Here is a 17,752-nt window from a genome sequence, read left to right as displayed (position 1 = left end):
TCACCTGAACTGCGACAGTCTGGTGGCCTGAGACAGGCAGGAGATCACCTTGAACTAAAAGTAGGCCTAAATTATTGTGTGGTGAACTTGGCAAAACCATTCTGAAGCTAATAAAGACCTAAGACCAAAATATAGACTTCAACATCACACAGACAATTCAAGCTCTTCTCTTCGGCCTAAGCAGCAGTTTATCATCACCAGACTCATGCAAGCCCCCCGTGCCCCGCAACACACACACACTCTCTCTGATGGTGTGTGCACCCCCAAGGGTGTCTTACTTCTGGATTGCTGACAATAGGTCATCACAATCATGGGCTTGGCCAGTCTAGCTCCCTCTCTTTACTCAGACTGTTCTGACAACTTTTATGCTGGCACAAGAAACCCTTTGAAACTCAAACACTTTGCCCATGTTCTTACTTAAGTGAAAAGAAGGAACCTTAGAAGTCGCCTAGTCCAAGAATCACCTTGACAAGAACCCTCTCCACCCACCAATCCTGGCTCAGTCTCTGACTGGGGACCTGGAGTAAGGAGGAGTTCACCACTTTCAAAGGCAGCCCATTCCACTTTGGAACAGCCCTCAGTGCTTTTTAGGAGAACCCACAAGGAACCTATAGAAGTGAAGAAACTGGAAGTCACAGCTGTTCCTACAAGCAGAAGATCCAAGTACCCAGGCAGAGGTCCTCTGCCAGCCAGAACCAGTAACCCTAATCAAAGCTGGAGGGGCAGAGCCCTAGGGCAAAATTCCAGGTACATCCATGCAGACACACCTCACCCATGGCCCTTAAGGGAAGACTCCAGAGTAAGACATCTCTGAACCACAAGGAAAAGGTTTGGAAAGAAGCCCATTCTCCCCACTTCCCACAAGCCCCAACAGGATTTCCCATGGGACCTAGGAGGTAGTTGTTCCCATAGCAACAGCAGGGCACCAAGGCTGGAGGCACAAACAACGGTTCATCCAACATCTGGGCAAGTTATAGCATCCCAGAGAAGGGTGGGAGTGGAAGTGCCAGGAAGGCCTCAGGCACAGAGTCAAGGTCAACAGTCACCACTCTGACTTGTGACACAGAAAACCCCATCTAAGCAGAAGACTGGAGGTGGTGGGGAGGAAACAGGGCCACACTGAGTGGAAGCTGCCCTACAGGAGTTGGGGGTAAAGAGGGCAGCAGCAGGCACCCAGTCAGAAAGGTATGGAAGCCCAGAGGCAGGCTTTGCAGAAAAGCTGCTAAGAAGGGACAAATGCTAACAGTATGCTTTTAACTTCTGGCAGGAATGTCAGGGAGTATGGAGGGCAGAGTAGAGGTACCAGCTCAAAGAAAGAACAGACACCTGAAAGAGCGTTGAAATAACTGAGAAAAAACCACAAAGCATGGTAGGAGGCTTGGACTGGCTGGCTTCCAAGAGTCTGTCTAGGCCTGATGCTCCATGCAGGGTGGGACCAACCTGGTAAAGGCAGCCTCCTTGTTCATCTGTGGGTTCCCTAGAATTTCCTTACACGGTCAAGAAGTTTGAAGTAACCTTGATGGAAAGGGAGAAGTCCAGGATCCAATGCCAGGGGAAAGACTCAGGCAGTCCCCAGAGCATGGTCTCAGAAAGGACTTACCAGCTCCGCGCGCGCACAGACACACAGACACACAGACACACACAGACACACACACAGACACAGACACACACAGACACACAGACACAGACAGACACACAGACACACACACACAGACAGACACAGACAGACACACAGACACACACACAGACACACAGACACACAGACACAGACACACAGACACACAGACACACACAGACACACACAGACACACACACACACACACACACACACACACACACACACACACACACACACACACACACACACACACACCCGCCTTCGGTGGCATAGCCCAGAGAGAAGACCAGATCCTGCCAGCAATGACAGGCCTTGTCTGGCTCTGTCCAGAGTGCTGGTTTTACAGGTACGGGAATGGTCTGAATTTCCTGGATAATAGGAAAGCCATTTGTTTATCAAGCTGAGAATGTGTGTGCACCCACATCCTGCCCTTCAGCCACGGTCCAGACTTCCTAGTGGATACCTGAAGCTCTCTCATTTCTTCAGAATCCCAAAGCAGGAGATGAGGGTGTGAAGGTACAGAAGCCTGGGCTGGAGCTGGCTCAACTCCAGCTCCTCCAAAGGTCCTTCTACCCAAGTACTGACCTGGCTCTGTCATCTTTCTATATGCTTTTTTATTCCTTTTTCACTTTTAGTCAGACACTGGTTAAAAATCAGCATTAAGGAACGAAGATTACACCTAATTGAGTTTTTCCTAATTATAAATGGTGGGGCAACTCTAATAGGAAGACTATCAGCGGAGGCCAAGGGTCCTAGGCTGATCGGATGAAGACAAGGAAGAGCTTTCTTTAAGGATTACCTGCAGCAAGACTCAAATCCACGAAGGACCAGAGCTCTGGGCAGAGAAGGGCCTGGGCCCCAGTAACAGAAAATGGAACAAAAAGTAACACACAGTAACACACAATAACCAAAATAGACCAGGCGGAGGGGATCAGGGTGGAATGAAATCAAAGATGAGTGACAAAAGGACACGGGCATGAATCTGCTTCTTGTTAAGTCAAGGCACCCTGAAAGGAGAAGCTGAGGTTCTAGCTAAGGTTCCCGGAACATGCTAGGGCACCCCACAGACTTAGAGGTACCAATGGTGGCAGGCCTTGAGCCAGTCATTGACCCCCTCTCAGGGCTTACAGGGAGGCTTGTGAGCACTTGGATGGGGGCTGGGAGAGGGGGGCTGCAAAAGCCCTCTTACCCTGGCCACCAGCAATCCTACAGAGAAAGCAGCAGTGCTGTCACAGTTCTGTGTAGAGGCAAGGGACAAAGGCTGGTCGTTATGCCTGAAAAAGCAGCAAGAAGCAATCTGAGGTGCAGGGTCCCATAGCACCCAGGGAGACAGAGTTTGCCCACAGTATAGTCAAAGGCACCTTGGGAGCAGAGCCCACTGAAGTACCCTCTCAAGCTCAAGAATGCCCCCAAACCATGACAGGATCCCATTGATCCTGATCTCCACCACTGGGATCAGGATGATCACAGGAAAAGTCAGAGTGTGCCAGGGGAGCTAGAGAAGCTGAGGCCGGAGAAGACCAGATGCCTACCTTTGTGTACTTGCAGAGTGGGCATGGGGGAAAAGAGAATCAGTCTTGTTCCACTGGATCCCTGAGGGCACAACTGGAAACAATGGAAGGGATTGCCAAAGAGAACAATTCAGAAAGAACTTCCTAACCAAGAGAGTGAACCACTTACTCCTTGGGAAGGGGTGAGTTCCCCATTCCTGGGGTCTCATTAATCTAACTGTGTGGGGGAGAGACTGAAAAAGAGCAGTGGCATTCAAAAATCGATGCCCTTAACCCTTGAAACCTGTGTCAACAGGACAAGAAAAGTGCCCACAAGGAATGTGCCTGAGTATTTACATTGCCCCAAATATGACTCCAGACGCTGCTGACACTTAGAGCTCAGGGCTACATATGCCTGAAAGAAGTGGACTTGTTCCTAAAAGAATTATGGCAGATTCTTAGGCTCAAATTGTGTAGAAAACATCAAAGTACTGCAGGTCACCAGCCCCAGCAGAACATAAGTTCTCTGAGGGCAAGGAGCTTCAAGTTCTTCCTTAGGTACCAAATACAGAATAAACATTTGCTGGATTAGAAAGAAAAAGGGGGTGAGAAGGGAACAGATGGTAAGGAAATAGAGACCTGAAGAATTTCTAACAATTCTGTGGATTTGAGACAAGTGCTCTAGTTCAATGCTCTCCAGAAGGTCCTAAGAGATATTGGTAAACTGCAGAACTGAGACTCGAAAGCATAGGAGAATATTTAGTGACCTAACAAGATGGCAGTATCTGCTTTACCGGTGACACTAAGGTCAGAGGAGGAGAAGCCGAACCAGCCACGGGTCCAATCGTACAGAGGCTCATCCTCTGCAGGTCACAATCATGCATGAGAACTCAATGACTCAGAATATGTGGTCTGTAAAACAACATTCACAGATATCTAACCTCTACAAAAGTAATATATGGACAAGCCTTCTTAAGGAAGAAACAACAAAAGAAGGACTGGGAGAGAATGCCCCACAGACCAGACTGAAAGGCAGAAAGAAAGTCGAGCGGCTGATCACACTTGGAAATGACCTGGTAGCAGTCTAGAATAACAATAACTTCAATCCTGGGCCTGTTTAGTTCAACAGTGTGAAATATCCTCCTTAAAGAAATCTGGAAATTGCAAGTCACCACCACAGAATAAAAGAAATGTTGACTCCTCACCCCTGTGCCTTCCCATTTCCCCTAAGTTTCCCAGAACACCTTTCTTCTACTCACCTGCAGCCCCCTCCTCCGAAGAATACTGGAGTCATCCATCATGCAAACTTGGGCCACCTCTAGCCTCCCAGGGCCACTCCTCACTGCTGTCTGTCCAGTACTCAGCTCACAGCCAAATCCCTCCCCTTACGAATATGGCTCAGTCACATCCCAAGGGCTGGCCAAACTTTTCTCTTCTGAGTATTTTCTCCCTATATCACTGATATGGTTAATATCAGGAAGAGAGGCCCCAAACTAATGAAATGCCCCCAAATGGAAATACAATCCGACAATGATGGGCCAGAGTCCCTTTCCTGGGGCCACAAAGCACCCAGGCTCTCCCACCCACTTCTCACCTCCGAAGCAAGCCTCCTGCCCCTGTCACGGAAGCCCACCTTCCCAAAGCCAGAGTACAGTCCTGGTCACATCTATCCACAGGTAAAAAGGATGGTCCTCTGTGAATCATCTGGACAGAGAAAGGCCAGGGCACACAGAGTCCTCCCATTCAATCTGGCGGCACACTCTTTTGTTTCTCTATTCCAGATCTGCTCTCATCTCAGGCATCTTCAGAGGCAGTTGGCCTGAGTCTAGCAGAGGAGCCCCTGGTCCCTGAGGTCACATGTAGTGTGAGCTCTGAGCATGCCACAATTCATTTAGTCACTCACTCCTGCCAACCTGGTAAGGAAGCCTTTCCCCTTCCACCAGTGCAAGAAATTGGGTCTCCAAGGCTCTCTGAAGCATCCATGGTTCTGAGCTTTCTTTGGTCATCAGTTGTCCTGCTCTAGCCTGGGACTTGGGCCAAGTTGAAAAATGCCTTGGGTCTCCTTCAAGGCCAGTCCCAAGTAGATGAGTTAAATTTCAAAGTGAGGGGGTTCTCTGGAGAGAATTCCAAGCATGCAGCTGTGAAGAAGACCCCCAGGCTGATGGTCATCACTGAGGTCCCAGTAGCAGGTCAGAAAGGCGGCCAGTCAGGCTGGGTCTGCTCTCAGGAAGTCTCAGCCGCCCGCCCTCATCATTGTTCTTCGGAACACGAGCTATCCACCAAGCCACGCCCCCCCCACACCCACACCCACACCCACCCTCCAAAGAGAGACAAGCCCAGATCCAAGGGTCTGGTCAGGGCTGGCAATGGCCAGAAAATGTCCCAGCCTCTCTTCCTCCTCTTCCTCCTCTCCCCCACCTTGAGTCCAGAGGTGCAGGGGAGGGGGCTTTCCCAAAGCTCAGGCAGGGTGCCCCTATAAACAAGGGGCTTTAGCTCCTCAAGATGTCCCAATCGCCCAACATTTCTGGCAGTTCAGAGCGTGGGGACTGGCCAGGGAGGGCTTTCATTGTGAGGGCTGAGGATGCCGGCGGCGCCTCTGCCTCCGCCTCTTCTCCCAGTCCCGCTCCTGGAGCCTGCTTCCTTCCATCTGCCTGTGTCTTTGTGAACCTCCCCAGGCTGCTGCCAGCTGCCAGAGAAGACAGTCCATTTGCAGACTGTGTGCCTGCCCTGCAGGGAGGGGCGGAGCTCTTAAAGTCACAAGCCTTCTGTAAAGTCAGGCAGAACTACTGTGTTCGGGAAATGGGCACAGAGAACATGCAGAGTGACCACTGATGACCAGCTTCCAGCCCTCTGCCTGGCACTGGGCCCTACCATCCTTGGCTGGGCCCCAGCCTGCCTGGTGGGGCACTCTGGGTTCCCCTGGCTCAAGTCTGGTCTGCACTTGTCTATGGCTGATGCCTGACTGGGTAGAGAAAGTCATGGGATCCCCACACTAAACATGGTAGGCACATGGAGTACCACACTGCAGACATTCAATAAATACTGTTGGTTTGACTAAAGGAGACTTAAAAACAACCTCTCTCTCTTCTACTCAATCTCCTCCTCCATAAAATGGTGATAACAAGTCAAGATTGTCAGGAGTGAAGTACTTGATTTCCAGGATTATCAATCCAATCTGGGTTTTTGGGCCCCTTTGGGCCTCCGCTTGAGCTCCATCCCAAATCCCAGGGAGGCCACTGCTTCTGCCTCTGGGGCCACCGACCTGTCGATACAGTCTGGCTGAGCCCAGACCACTATTGGGCTAGAGGGGAGGTCAGGCCTGAGAGAGAAAGGAAGCAGCTGGGGAGGCTGACTGACTGCACAAGGTGAACAGCAACAGAGGGAGGCCTGGCCTCAGGGAAAACAAGTCAGTACCCGAGGCTCCCCAGAAGGGACAAGCAACTGCTCAGGGAGAGCCTGGGATCCCCTTCTTGCAACATTTCTGCACCAAGCACTGTGTTAGAGGCAGAGAGATACAAAGACAAAATCCAAGAGGTGGGGCTAAGATGGTGAAGCAGGAAGATGACAGTCAGCTCCCACACCAAAACCCCTCCAAACACACCTTAAAATATACTGGCACAAATCCTAATGGGGAAGTTCAAGGAAAAAATCCTGCTGAGTCATTTTTCCAGCCCAGGTGTCAGTATAAGGTGACAGACTGCGGGCACTTCAGGGTTAAGGAAGAGGCTATGCTCCAGGTAAAGAGGAGGTCCCAGTCCTGTACTGGGCACTGGCAGGGCACAGACCCAGGGCACATTGAGGAGGTACCTGTACCGGGGAGGGGGGAGTCCTGCTCTAGGGTGAGGCCCTAGGCTATGCACTGAGAAAAGAACAGGTTCAGAAGCAAATAGCCAGGGTGTAGCTCAGAGCCCAGCAGCAGTGCAGGCTCTCAGGTCTAGCTTCTAGCCCAGGCTGGAGCCTCCAATAGAAGAATAATCAGAGTAAGATTCCCAGGCACAAGGGGAGAGAGCAGTTCTGAACCAGCAGGGGTTCCCATCTGTCTGATAATAAGCCCAACAGGTTTGTCTCCTGGTGTTCTGATCAGAGGCACAGCCATCAGGCCACCTTGGGAACGTGGAAAGTTGTCAAGTCCCAGCCTGAGTTGTCCCTGGAATCACAGGAAAACCTAACACTCATACCCCAAGAAAGGAGTAGCAAGAAAAGCCTAGCCCTTCCTTCCAGAAGTGAGCACAGTCCAGTCAAGACAGAAGGATGAACACACAAACAAAAATCCCCCCATAAAAATCTCTCATGGTGACAGATACTCCAGATTCAGACCATCTACCAGTAACGCCCCAAAGAAAAAGACAACTTGAACTGCTCAGAGAAGGTTTTGTTCACTTTAAATAAATGAAGGAAGAGTCCTATATTGGAAAAAATAGAGAAGAGAGGAGAGTTATGGAAGAAAGAGTTAAGGAATTAACAACGTACTCAATATGTACACAATACTGCCTAACCAACAAACTCCCTCAAAATCAGAATGGACCCAATTGAAGTCAATGACTCCATGAAACAACAAGAAATATGAAAATCAAAAGACTGAAAAGACAAAAGAAAAAATAAAGTATCTCATAGCTAAAACAAATGACATAGAAAAAAGATAGGAGAAAAAATTTAAGGATCCCCTCACTCCCTTAAAAGCCACGACCAGAAAAGGGGCCCAAACATTATGGGTTTTTTTTTCTTCCCTTTTTTGTTTTTAAATTCAATTTATTTCATTTTCATTTCTGAACTCTCCCCCTTCCCCAGCCATTTCCAAGGCATGAAAAGCAAAGCCCATTACAAATATGCACGGTAACAAAAGAACAATTCCCCCGGTGGACATGCCCGAAAAAAAGAAAGAAAAAATGCTTCCATCAGTGTTCTGAGTCCATCAGCTCTCTGTCTAGAAGTAGGGATGATGTTTCATCATGAGCTAGACATCATGTTTCAAGAAATCTTAAAAGGAAAGAGCCGAGATCTCTTAGAACCAGAGAGTGACATGCAAATAGAAAGAATCTACTTGTCACCTCCTGAAACTCCAAAATAAAAACTCCCAGAAAACATTACAGACAAAAATCCAGAGATTTCAGGTCAAATAAAAAATACTGCAAGTAGCAATTCAAGTAATGAGGAGTCATGGTGAGGATCACACACAATTTAGCAGCCACCACCTTAAAGTAGTGGAGAGATGGGAATACAGTATTCAAGAAGATAAAGCATAAAGGGTTAGTCAAGATTAATTTCCTTGAATCCTACAAGGGAAAAATGAAATAGAGGACTTCCAAACATTCCTGATTAAAGACCAGAGCTACAAAGAAAGGATGCCCAAGTCCTAGACAACTTGGAACCCAGGGCCAGGGCTTGCTGCAGAGACAGGTGGTACAATGCATAGATTTCCTGAGCCTGAAGTCAGGAAGACCTGAGTTCAAATCCAGCCTCAATACACTTTCTAGCTGGGTGACCCTGTACAAGTTACTCAACCTCTCTTTGCCTTAGTTTCCTCAACTGTAAAATGGGGAAAATAAAGGTGCCTATCTCCCAGGGTTGTTGTGAGGATCAACTAAGATAATATTTGTAAAGTGCCTATCACCATGTTGACCTAGAGTAGGAGCTGTACAAATGTTTATCCCCTTCCCTTTTCTCCCCTCTCCCCACTGAACTCTGTTGCTTCAGTCTCTCTCCCTCACCCAATAGCCAATCAGCAGCTAATTCCTGCTTACTCCAACTCCACATCACCTCTGATACATCCTCTTCTCTCTATGGCCATGGCTTGGACCCTAGTTCAGCCCCTCGTCACCTCTCTTCTGGATGACTCAAGACCAGGAGAGAAGGGAGACATAAAAAGATAAACAGAATAAACAAAGATAAAGGATGAAACAAGCATAAACTGCCTATGTTCAAAGCTGAGGAAATGATCCATGTGTCCCCTTTGATCCCTATCACCATCAGGGATCAGAGAAGGAAGCCTTGGGATGCTTCGGTTAGGTCTTGAGGATTTTAAGAAATAAACAGAAAGAGGAGAGGAATATACTCATTGGGAAAGGGAAAGGAAGGTGACGGGAGACAAAGAAGGGAGGAACAAATGAACACACACACACACATTCCATAGTACAGAAATATATTTCACTCAATCGGGAAAAGGGAGAGAAAAGGGAGGAGGGGGAATTGGGGGGAGGGCAGATTAAAGGGGGATTAGCCCTAAGCAAAATTAAGGATATACAAAAGTATTTATAGCAACTTTTTGAGGTGACAAAGAATGGGAAACTCAAGGGATGTTCATCAATTGGGAAACTGCTGAACAAGTTATGGTCTATACATGTGATGGAATTCTACTAGGTTGTAGAAAACAAAGGGCTGGTTTCAGAGAAATCTGAGATGACTTGTACGAACTGATGCTGAGTGAAGTGAGAACAATGTACACAATGAGAGCAATGCTGTAAAGGTAAACAAGCCAAAAAATGAGGGACTCTGACCTACATAATGGCCAACGACTATTCCAGAGGGTTGCGAATGAAACATTATCACCAACTCATGACAGAGAAGTGAAGGACTCAGAATGCAAAAGAAACACACAGATACAGATTTAGAGTTCTTAGACACAGCCAAGTCAGTAATTTGTTTTGTTTGACTACATATTAGTAATGGGGATTTTGTTTTTCTTTCATTCTTAATTGGAGAGGAGGGGATGGGGTGAGAGAGATAAAAAGTAGAATTCTGATTATTTTTTAAAATAAAATATAATTTTACAAAAAGATAAAATCAAATATTTTAAATTTACTTTATTTTTAATTTTCAACATTCACTTTGATAAGATTTTGAGTTCTAAATTTTCCCCCTTCCTCCCCGTTCCCCTCCCCAAGGTGGCATGCAATCTAATGCAGGTTATACATGTACAATTATATCAAACATATTTTCACATCAGTCACGTCAACAAACATTTATTAGATGCCCGAAGTGTGCCAGCCTTCTCCTTGGTCTTCCTGCTGCCAGGCTTTCCCCATGCACACAGCTAGCAGGATACCCGTCCTCCAGCCCAGGCTGGACCACACTGCTCCAAAGCCTTTGGATGCTCCCAGTCACTTTCTCAGTCAAACATGACGAGCTCCTTAGCCAGGCACCGGAGGTCCTCCTGTGTCTTTGTTCCTCATTTCACACTTCTTTGTACACTTGTGTTCTATGACAAACGGCACTGCTGGCCGTGCCCGACTCCAAGGCTGGAAGGTCCTCCTTTACCACCATCACTAAGAATCCCTGTCTTCCTTCGAGGTTCAGCTCGGATGTCCCCTTATGCCCCAAGGGGCTCATGCCCTCATCTTCTTGTACTTTCCATGTAGCATGGGCTGTGATCTATCAAGCCCCACAAAAGAACATAAATGCCTTGAGGCCTGCCACTCCTGTCTTTGTACCCCTAGCATCCAGTATGGTGTCACCAGGCTGAACACCAGGGAGTCAGCCCTACAGGTGACTTCTCCTATCTGGAGATCTGGGAGTGGAGGAAGGAAAGGGTCAGGGGAAGGGCTTGATCTTAGCAGATGCATCTTGTCTACGGCCTGAATCCAGCCGGCCAGGAGGTAGATCAGAGATCAAACCTGGCTCCTTCCCATCATCAGCACCCCAGCAGGTCAGTCTGCAGGGCCCAGGGCCTGCACTACACTGAAGGCAGGCACAGGAAACCACATTTGGAGAGAAAGGGGCAGACCCTAAAGTCTCCCAGGAAGCCTGAGGACAGGGTCCTTTCTCATGTCACATGAGCTCCCTACAACCCACAAAACTGTTCTCCAAAGGAAGTGTCATGCTGTGAAGAGGTCTGGGAACAAAGTCAGAAAGACTTGGGTTCGAATGCCGCTGTGACAAGAGTGTAGGACCTCAGGCAAGTCACTGCACTGCCCTGGGCCTCAGCTGCCTCACCTGTCAAATTGAGATCACTGCATTTATACACGACAGAGCCCAAAGTCAGAGATGCAGATTCGTGGCCTCTCTCTGTCAAATGCTGCCTGGGAGACCCTGAAATCACAGGTCTGGCCCAAACAAAACAATGTGCTCGGCTGGACTCACAAGATACTAGGAAGGGCAGTGAGCTGGGGTTGAAGCCAGGAGCCTCCCCTCCGAATACATCATACTGGGACCCTTCCCTCCTAGTGCCCCAAGCCACTACAGAGTGCGTCCTAATTGGTATCACTCTCACTAGGAGAATTCCACAGTTCTGATCCGAAGAAAAACAACTTAGACTAACTCCTCTGACAAGAGGCAGTGTGGCCCAGTTGGCATCAGAAAGCCCAGAGTTCAAGTCCCACTTCTGACATCCACTGGGTAACTCCCTACCAGAGATATCCCAGGTCTGGTTCCAAACCCAACTCCAAGCCTGGGCTATGTGAGCCTCCAAGAGTCCCCATCTCTCCTAGAAGAGAATGGTACAGAAAAGACCACGGCGGTCCCAGCCCACATCTCTGCAACCAGCTTGCAGGCGGGCAAAACAAACAATAACAGACCCATTTTAGCAAAGAAGAACTGAGCTGATGAGAGGAGCTGAGGGCTGGAGGAGAGCAGGTCACCACAGGAATGGCCGGGAGGATGCCAGGGGACAGGGCAGCACATGCACTCCAGCATGCACTAGGGCAAGGAAGAGATACAACCAGTAGAGGAAAAGAAGCAATCCTGAAAGAAGGCACCCAGCCACTATTCCGTGACTGAAGGCACACACCTTCCAAGCCAGAGCAAGTCCCCAGCCTGGGCAGGGGAGGCAATTGAGCAGACAGCCTGGGCACCAGACAGCCAGGGGACCAGACGGCCTGGGCACCAGACAGCCAGGGGACCAGACGGCCTGGGCACCAGACAGCCTGGGCACCAGACAGCCTGGGGACCACGCCAGCTTGCCCAGCATCTTCCTACCTCTGAAAAATCATCAGCCTCTAGGCCTTCACCCCAGCCTGCTCTCTCCAATCAGAATGTAGATTCACTGGCTTTTCCTTTTAAGTAAAAGCAGCCCTAGACGATTCTGCCTCCTCAAGCAGAAATTAATGATGTCCATGTCCTGAAGATACAAGATGGCAGGCCAGCACATCTTGGACCTGGCTTCATACATCTCTGCAAGGTTCAGGAACAAGCAACCAGGGAAGAAAGGATCAGCAGGAACCCTGGGAGCCCACGGTTAGTCACTCATTCTCACTCCGGGTAGGGCAGGGAAAGTTGCATGTTCAGAGACAAGAGCCTGCAACCCTTTAAGCCTTAACGTTTTTTTCTGTAAAATGGACCTAACTCTTCCACTTTTTACTTCATAAGAAACAGAAAAGGCTCTGGAGAAGAGCAGAGAGAACAGGCAGAAAAGAGAAGCCCCCAGGACTGTGCTCCTGAGAAGGCCACATCTAGAGAGTGGCAGGGATGACCAATCAAACAAGAAGAAAACCTAGCTGACCTTGATGCATTGCTCTTCCATCCCAGTGGCCCCCACATGTCCACTTCCCTCAAATCTAAGCAAGCCCCCTGGCTGGCTCTGCCCTTGGCCCTAATGCTCCCTTCTAGATCACATTTACTTGTGTCCACACCACACCCACCCATTCCACTGGCCCATCATTGACCCTTCTGTCTCCCCCAGGCAGGGCTGGGCTCTACACAGCACAGGAAGTACTCCAGAAATGCTGAACTGACTCCCTGAGCCTCGCTCCCTCCTGAAGCCTCAGTGGCCTCGGACTCCAGGCAGCCAAACTAAATGCCACAAACTGACTAGGCAGCTACTCTCTACAAAATCCTGTGCTAGGCACTGAGGGGGAGGGGAAGAAAACAAAGCTGAGCCCCCAGTGGGGAAACGATAGACACAAATAAGGCACGACGTGGCAGGTGCAAGGGAGAGGGAGGGTCAGCAGAGGTGGAAGGGGAGGCGGCCCAAAGCAGCTTTCTGGAAGAGGGGCCATTAATGGCAGATGTGAACAGTCCCAGAGGCATCAAGTCTAGCCCAGGTATGGTAGGCAACGGACATAGGGGGCAGAGAGGGTGCAGTCTCAGAGAAGCCTAGCAAGGTCAGCTACCAAACTGAGGAACGCCTGAGATGCCAAGAAAAGAACTGAGACTTTACTGAGCAGCAGATGGGGAGAGCAACTTGGCAGCTGTGAGGGAAGTCAGGTGATGAGCAGTAATTAAGTGCCAACCGTGTGCCCAGCACTGGGACTACAAAGTGCCTGCCCATAGAGCTCAAAGCCTAAGGGAGGAGACTGCACACAGACACCCATGTTCAGATGAGACAGAGACAGGGGGCGTCTTGGAGGCTGCCTGATGGACGCTCAGGGTGGGAGGTAGAGGGTGTGCCAGTTTCCCCTTTAGAGAACCTGGAGCCTTGTGATTTTCCACAGAATCTGAGTTGTGAGGAGGGGAGGAATACTGGAGTCCAATCTGACGAAGAAGGCACTGGATGTTGTCCCCAGCAAGCAGCCCAGAGTGGCTCCCCTAGGAAGTCTGCGGCACAGCAGGACAGCGCTAACCCTACATTCGGTCCACAGGCTGGGCCTCGTCTTTCCTCCAGAAGCAGGATGAACAAGGCCAGCCTCTCTTCTGCAGACAGCCTTTCAAACACCTGAGGACAATTCTCCTTTTCCACAGGCCACACACTCCGACCTTCAACTGCTCCCTGTAGGGCTTGGGCCCCAGGGTCCACGACTTCCTGGTGACTCCTCTAGACAGATGCCAGTTTGTCAACCCAGTCCCCAAAGGAGCGCCATCTTCTACCTGTTATGAGAAGGAACCCTCTGTAGTCCCAGTCACTTTGCCTCTATAATCAGCCCAAGATGCCAGGAGTCTGAGCAGCCTTGTGCGCACCAACAATTGTCTAATCCTGCCGCTCTCACCCAGGACTGAGAGATGCCTTGTAGGACCACGTGCAGGTGTGCACTGCTACCAGCATGCCCCGAATTAGATGCAGGTCATTGTTCTACCTGGTAAAGGTCTTCCCTGGCTCCCAAATCTGCAGGATGTAATACAAGCCTTCTCCCCAACTTCTTCTAGGCCAACTCAACATCTTCACCAACGAGGACAGTGAGGTCCCTGAAAAAACATCACAGAGGGAGGAAGTTCCCTCGGTGAGAATGATGCCAGGTCCTGACACTGGGGCCACTGAGCCACATTCCTTCTGCCTCAGTCAAGATCAGGGAGAGTAAATGCTGGTTGTCCTGATTCCAGGTCTCAAAGTTCTGCCACAGGGCGGCCCCAAACAAATAGATCTGGGATCGTCACATGAAAAATGGGCATCTGGAACTACCTGTCTGGTTCTGAGAAAGAGAAGGCACAAGACCACAGGCAAAGGAAAAGATCAGAAGAATGGGGGATGGCTGCTGGAGGGACTTCTAGCTTGGGGTGGCAGGCCTGGCTGCCAAGGAAGACTCCCAACTCTAGGCAGCAGAGAGGATCTTCAGCCTGGAGGAGGGGGAGAGAGCTCAGCCCAAGCTCACACCAACCAAAGGCACAAAGAGACAATAAAAAAGAACTGCAGGCAGAGGCAACCCAAAGCAGCTTCTGAAGCTCAGTGACCCAGGCCTCAAATGACGGATGGAGCATCTGCAACCTGTCTCTGCCAAAAAGCAAACACAAGGTGCCAAGCAAGCCTTTCAGTCTCCATCTCCATCCTTCCTGAACACACTGTAGATCCCTCCATCGGACCACAAGCCAGACGAAGCCTAAGCACAGGCCTCCCCTCTCATTCCTCTGCTCAGAAACACACAGGACAAAACCACAGACTCCTTGGCCTGGCGTCCATGGCCCTCCACAAATGGGCTCCCTCTCCCCTCGCACTTCCAGTGTCTCTGCCAAGTGGACAACCAGCTTCTGCCTGAAGACCCCTCAGGAAGAGGGTGGCCCCTCCACACTGGGACTGAAGCTAGCAGTGATGGGGACACGCAAAGATAAAAGTGCCTTAAATGACTGAGGAGAAGCAGGGCAACCCTAGCGGCTACATAACCAACCACATACCCAGGACAGGCCACGCCACACGAGACCTTCCAATGGCCTTCACCACAGCCTCCTTCATCGCTGGGAAGTGTTTTCTTTTATCGCACTTACATCAGCCTGGGCAATTTTCACATAGTTCTCGGATTCCACCCTGTGGGAACAGGTCAGAACACACCTGACCCCTTCTCCACCCCATGACAATACTATAAATGTGGGAACGCAGCCTTTGATTCTCAAGAGTCAACATCCCCTTATATACCCTGGACTCTAGGCGCTCTTCTGGACACCTCAATTTGTCCATGTCCTTCCTAACTGGAGCCAGTGAGGTGGCACAGACACTTCCTAGTTTGGGTGACTCTGGGCAGGTCATGTCACCCTGTGTGCCTCAGTTTCCTCATCTGTAAATGAGGTGGAGAAAGATAATGGCAAATCACATCAGTATCTTTGCCAAGAAAACCCCAAAAAGGGTCACGAAGAGTCAGATGCAACTCAACAACAAAAATACCTTCCTGACTATGGGGTCACAGTCTCTGGCTCCCATCTGCTTAGCAGGGCCGTGCACATCCAGGGGCAGCAGGAGGGTGAGCCACATCTGGTGACGTAACCTACCAGTTCTGTGATGCTGACAGTTAACAGGAGAAGCCTCCAGGATGATGGCAAAAGGAGGGAAAAAGAACTCTTCCTTTCCTGGTGGCCTTGGCCACTTTGTAAAATGACCCAGTGACCTGTGTCATAAGAATGTGTGCTGCATTGTTTGTCTGGCTTCCAAGCTGAAAGCCCCCCACTGTGGCCTCTGGATGACCAACAGCCCGAGAACAGGTCCCCCCAGGAAGGCACGTGGGCTGTGGAGGACACTGTTACATCATATCAGCCTCTGTCTGATGCGTTTGCTATTCTAATTTCAACTCTGGCAGAAAGGTCCCCACTGACCTGGACAGTCTGCTGGAAAGGGCCTCATGCCAAGGGTACGTAATCAACTCTGCTGAAATGCCTGGAATGAAGCAGACTGTGAGAGCCACATTCCAGGCCACAGCCCCTCTGGACTCCTGGCCCTGGGAACTCCTACTCCTCAGAGAAGGTCAGTCATCTTGTCTTTCTGGGGCCACGAATGCTTCTGGGAAAAGACAGAAAACAATCCTGCTGACATGCCACCCTCATGGCCTAGAATGTGGCCAGACCATCTCATCCACAGGGGACAGAGAGCAAGCCCTGTCACTGGGAGAAGGAAGACTTCCTGCCACACCAAGGGGCATCAAAAGGATGAACAAGGCACTTTTGGACATCACTGGTCCATCTGGAGATGAATGTGAGTAATGTGACCCAAGAAAAGAAGGGATATTCATCCACAGGCCACAGCCATTTGATACCAACATTCAAGGCCTGAGGCCCCTCTAGAGCAACCAGGAACCCAAAGATAGGATGCTCTGATTGCCACAATAGAATGAGGCACTGGGAATGCACGGGCTCTGTGTCTCTGTCTCTGTCTCTGTCTCTCTCTCTCTCGGCCACAATGACCCTCAATGCTCCCCATCCCACTTCCCCCATGCCCTGAGTTCTGTGTAGGAAGCAGATGAATGATGCATGTTCCTGCTGTAGTAAAGGTCAGGTTTGCACCCAAAAAAATGTCTCTTCCATATCACAGTCAGGTAAACTGCACAAATACATAAGCAGACACTCAGGGTCAAGTGCACAACCCACACAGACTGCAGGCTCATCCTCCCCACAGTAACTCAAAGGATGCACTTTGCCTTGGAACCCTCACCACCAGGATCAGGGGATCATTGATCCAGAGCTAGAAGGGACCTCCCAGGCCACCGAGTTCAGGCCTGGGGCCCCGGAAGGTCCCCCAGCTACTGAGTGGCAAAGCCGGGACCCAAACCTGGCTCTGTTTCTACTGTACTGCATTACCCCTGGTAGGTGGGAGGCTGGGTGGGGAATTTTAAATCCCACACGTGGGTGCTACCATCCAGACACAGATGAACAGACAGTTCATCTGGCACAGAACAGACGGCTTCATTTGGTTGGCACAAGGACAAAAACAGAGGGGAAGAGGGGCCTGGCCCACTGGGTAATTCCACAGAGGCTGGTAAGGAGAGAAACAAAGGCAGCTCTGAGGAGGACCACTTGGGAGTGAGGGGTAGTCTCTCACCCCATCACATAGCTGGTCCTAGCAGGATTAAGTGGATGACCCAAATATGTAAACAAATAAAGGAAATGCCAAGCTGATGATTTCACTGACATAACCAGACTGGGGTGAGAGCAAAGGGCTCCTCCAACATTAAAAAGAGCTAACTAAACAGTGGGCTCCTGGCTGGGAGGGCTACCTCAAGGCTGAACGCCTGGGCCTTGAAGAGCAGGTGCCAGACACCTGGGTGAGCCTCTGAAAAGCTGGGGCCAGGGAGGCTCAGACTGAGGCCACACGTGAACGGAGCAGAGACCAGGCAAGCTGAACGAGGACACCAGCCAGGCACTCTGGGCAGAATGGCGCTTTTCTGCTACTGTTCAATTCCCCAATTTGGACCTGTTGGAGAGCTTTCTCCAGATGACCTATCCTGATGGTAACTGTTCTAACAGAGAAGAGAATCTGCATGGCAGGACCTGTCCAGAGGGGGCCAGGCCAGCTCTTGGGCACACACACAGAGCTCCCTAAAAGCAAGGTGACCCACCAACAGGATGTCACAGTAATCCAGGC

The 17,752-nt window shown here is 50.0% G+C and overlaps 1 protein-coding gene across 23 annotated transcripts in view; it reads right to left on the bottom strand.

Annotated features, from left to right (window-relative positions):
* MAST2 (microtubule associated serine/threonine kinase 2) overlaps positions 1-17,752 on the bottom strand; it is a 159,158-nt gene that overhangs the window by 103,797 nt on the left and 37,609 nt on the right. For 2 of the 23 annotated variants that reach the window (XM_072649290.1, XM_072649292.1), the window contains exon 1: positions 4,368-4,696. The exons of the other annotated variants lie outside the window; for them this stretch is intronic. In XM_072649290.1, coding sequence (XP_072505391.1) covers positions 4,368-4,409 — 42 coding nt within the window. In that variant the 5' untranslated portion in view covers positions 4,410-4,696. Of the gene's footprint in view, positions 1-4,367; positions 4,697-17,752 lie in introns of those variants that run through there. 23 annotated transcript variants of the gene reach the window in all.

Source organism: Notamacropus eugenii, chromosome 2 (genome assembly GCF_028372415.1).
Source record: "Notamacropus eugenii isolate mMacEug1 chromosome 2, mMacEug1.pri_v2, whole genome shotgun sequence".
In the NCBI taxonomy this organism is placed as follows: Eukaryota; Metazoa; Chordata; class Mammalia; order Diprotodontia; family Macropodidae; genus Notamacropus; species Notamacropus eugenii.
Note: the sequence above shows the minus strand (reverse complement) of the source record. Positions and strands in the feature narration are given on the sequence as shown.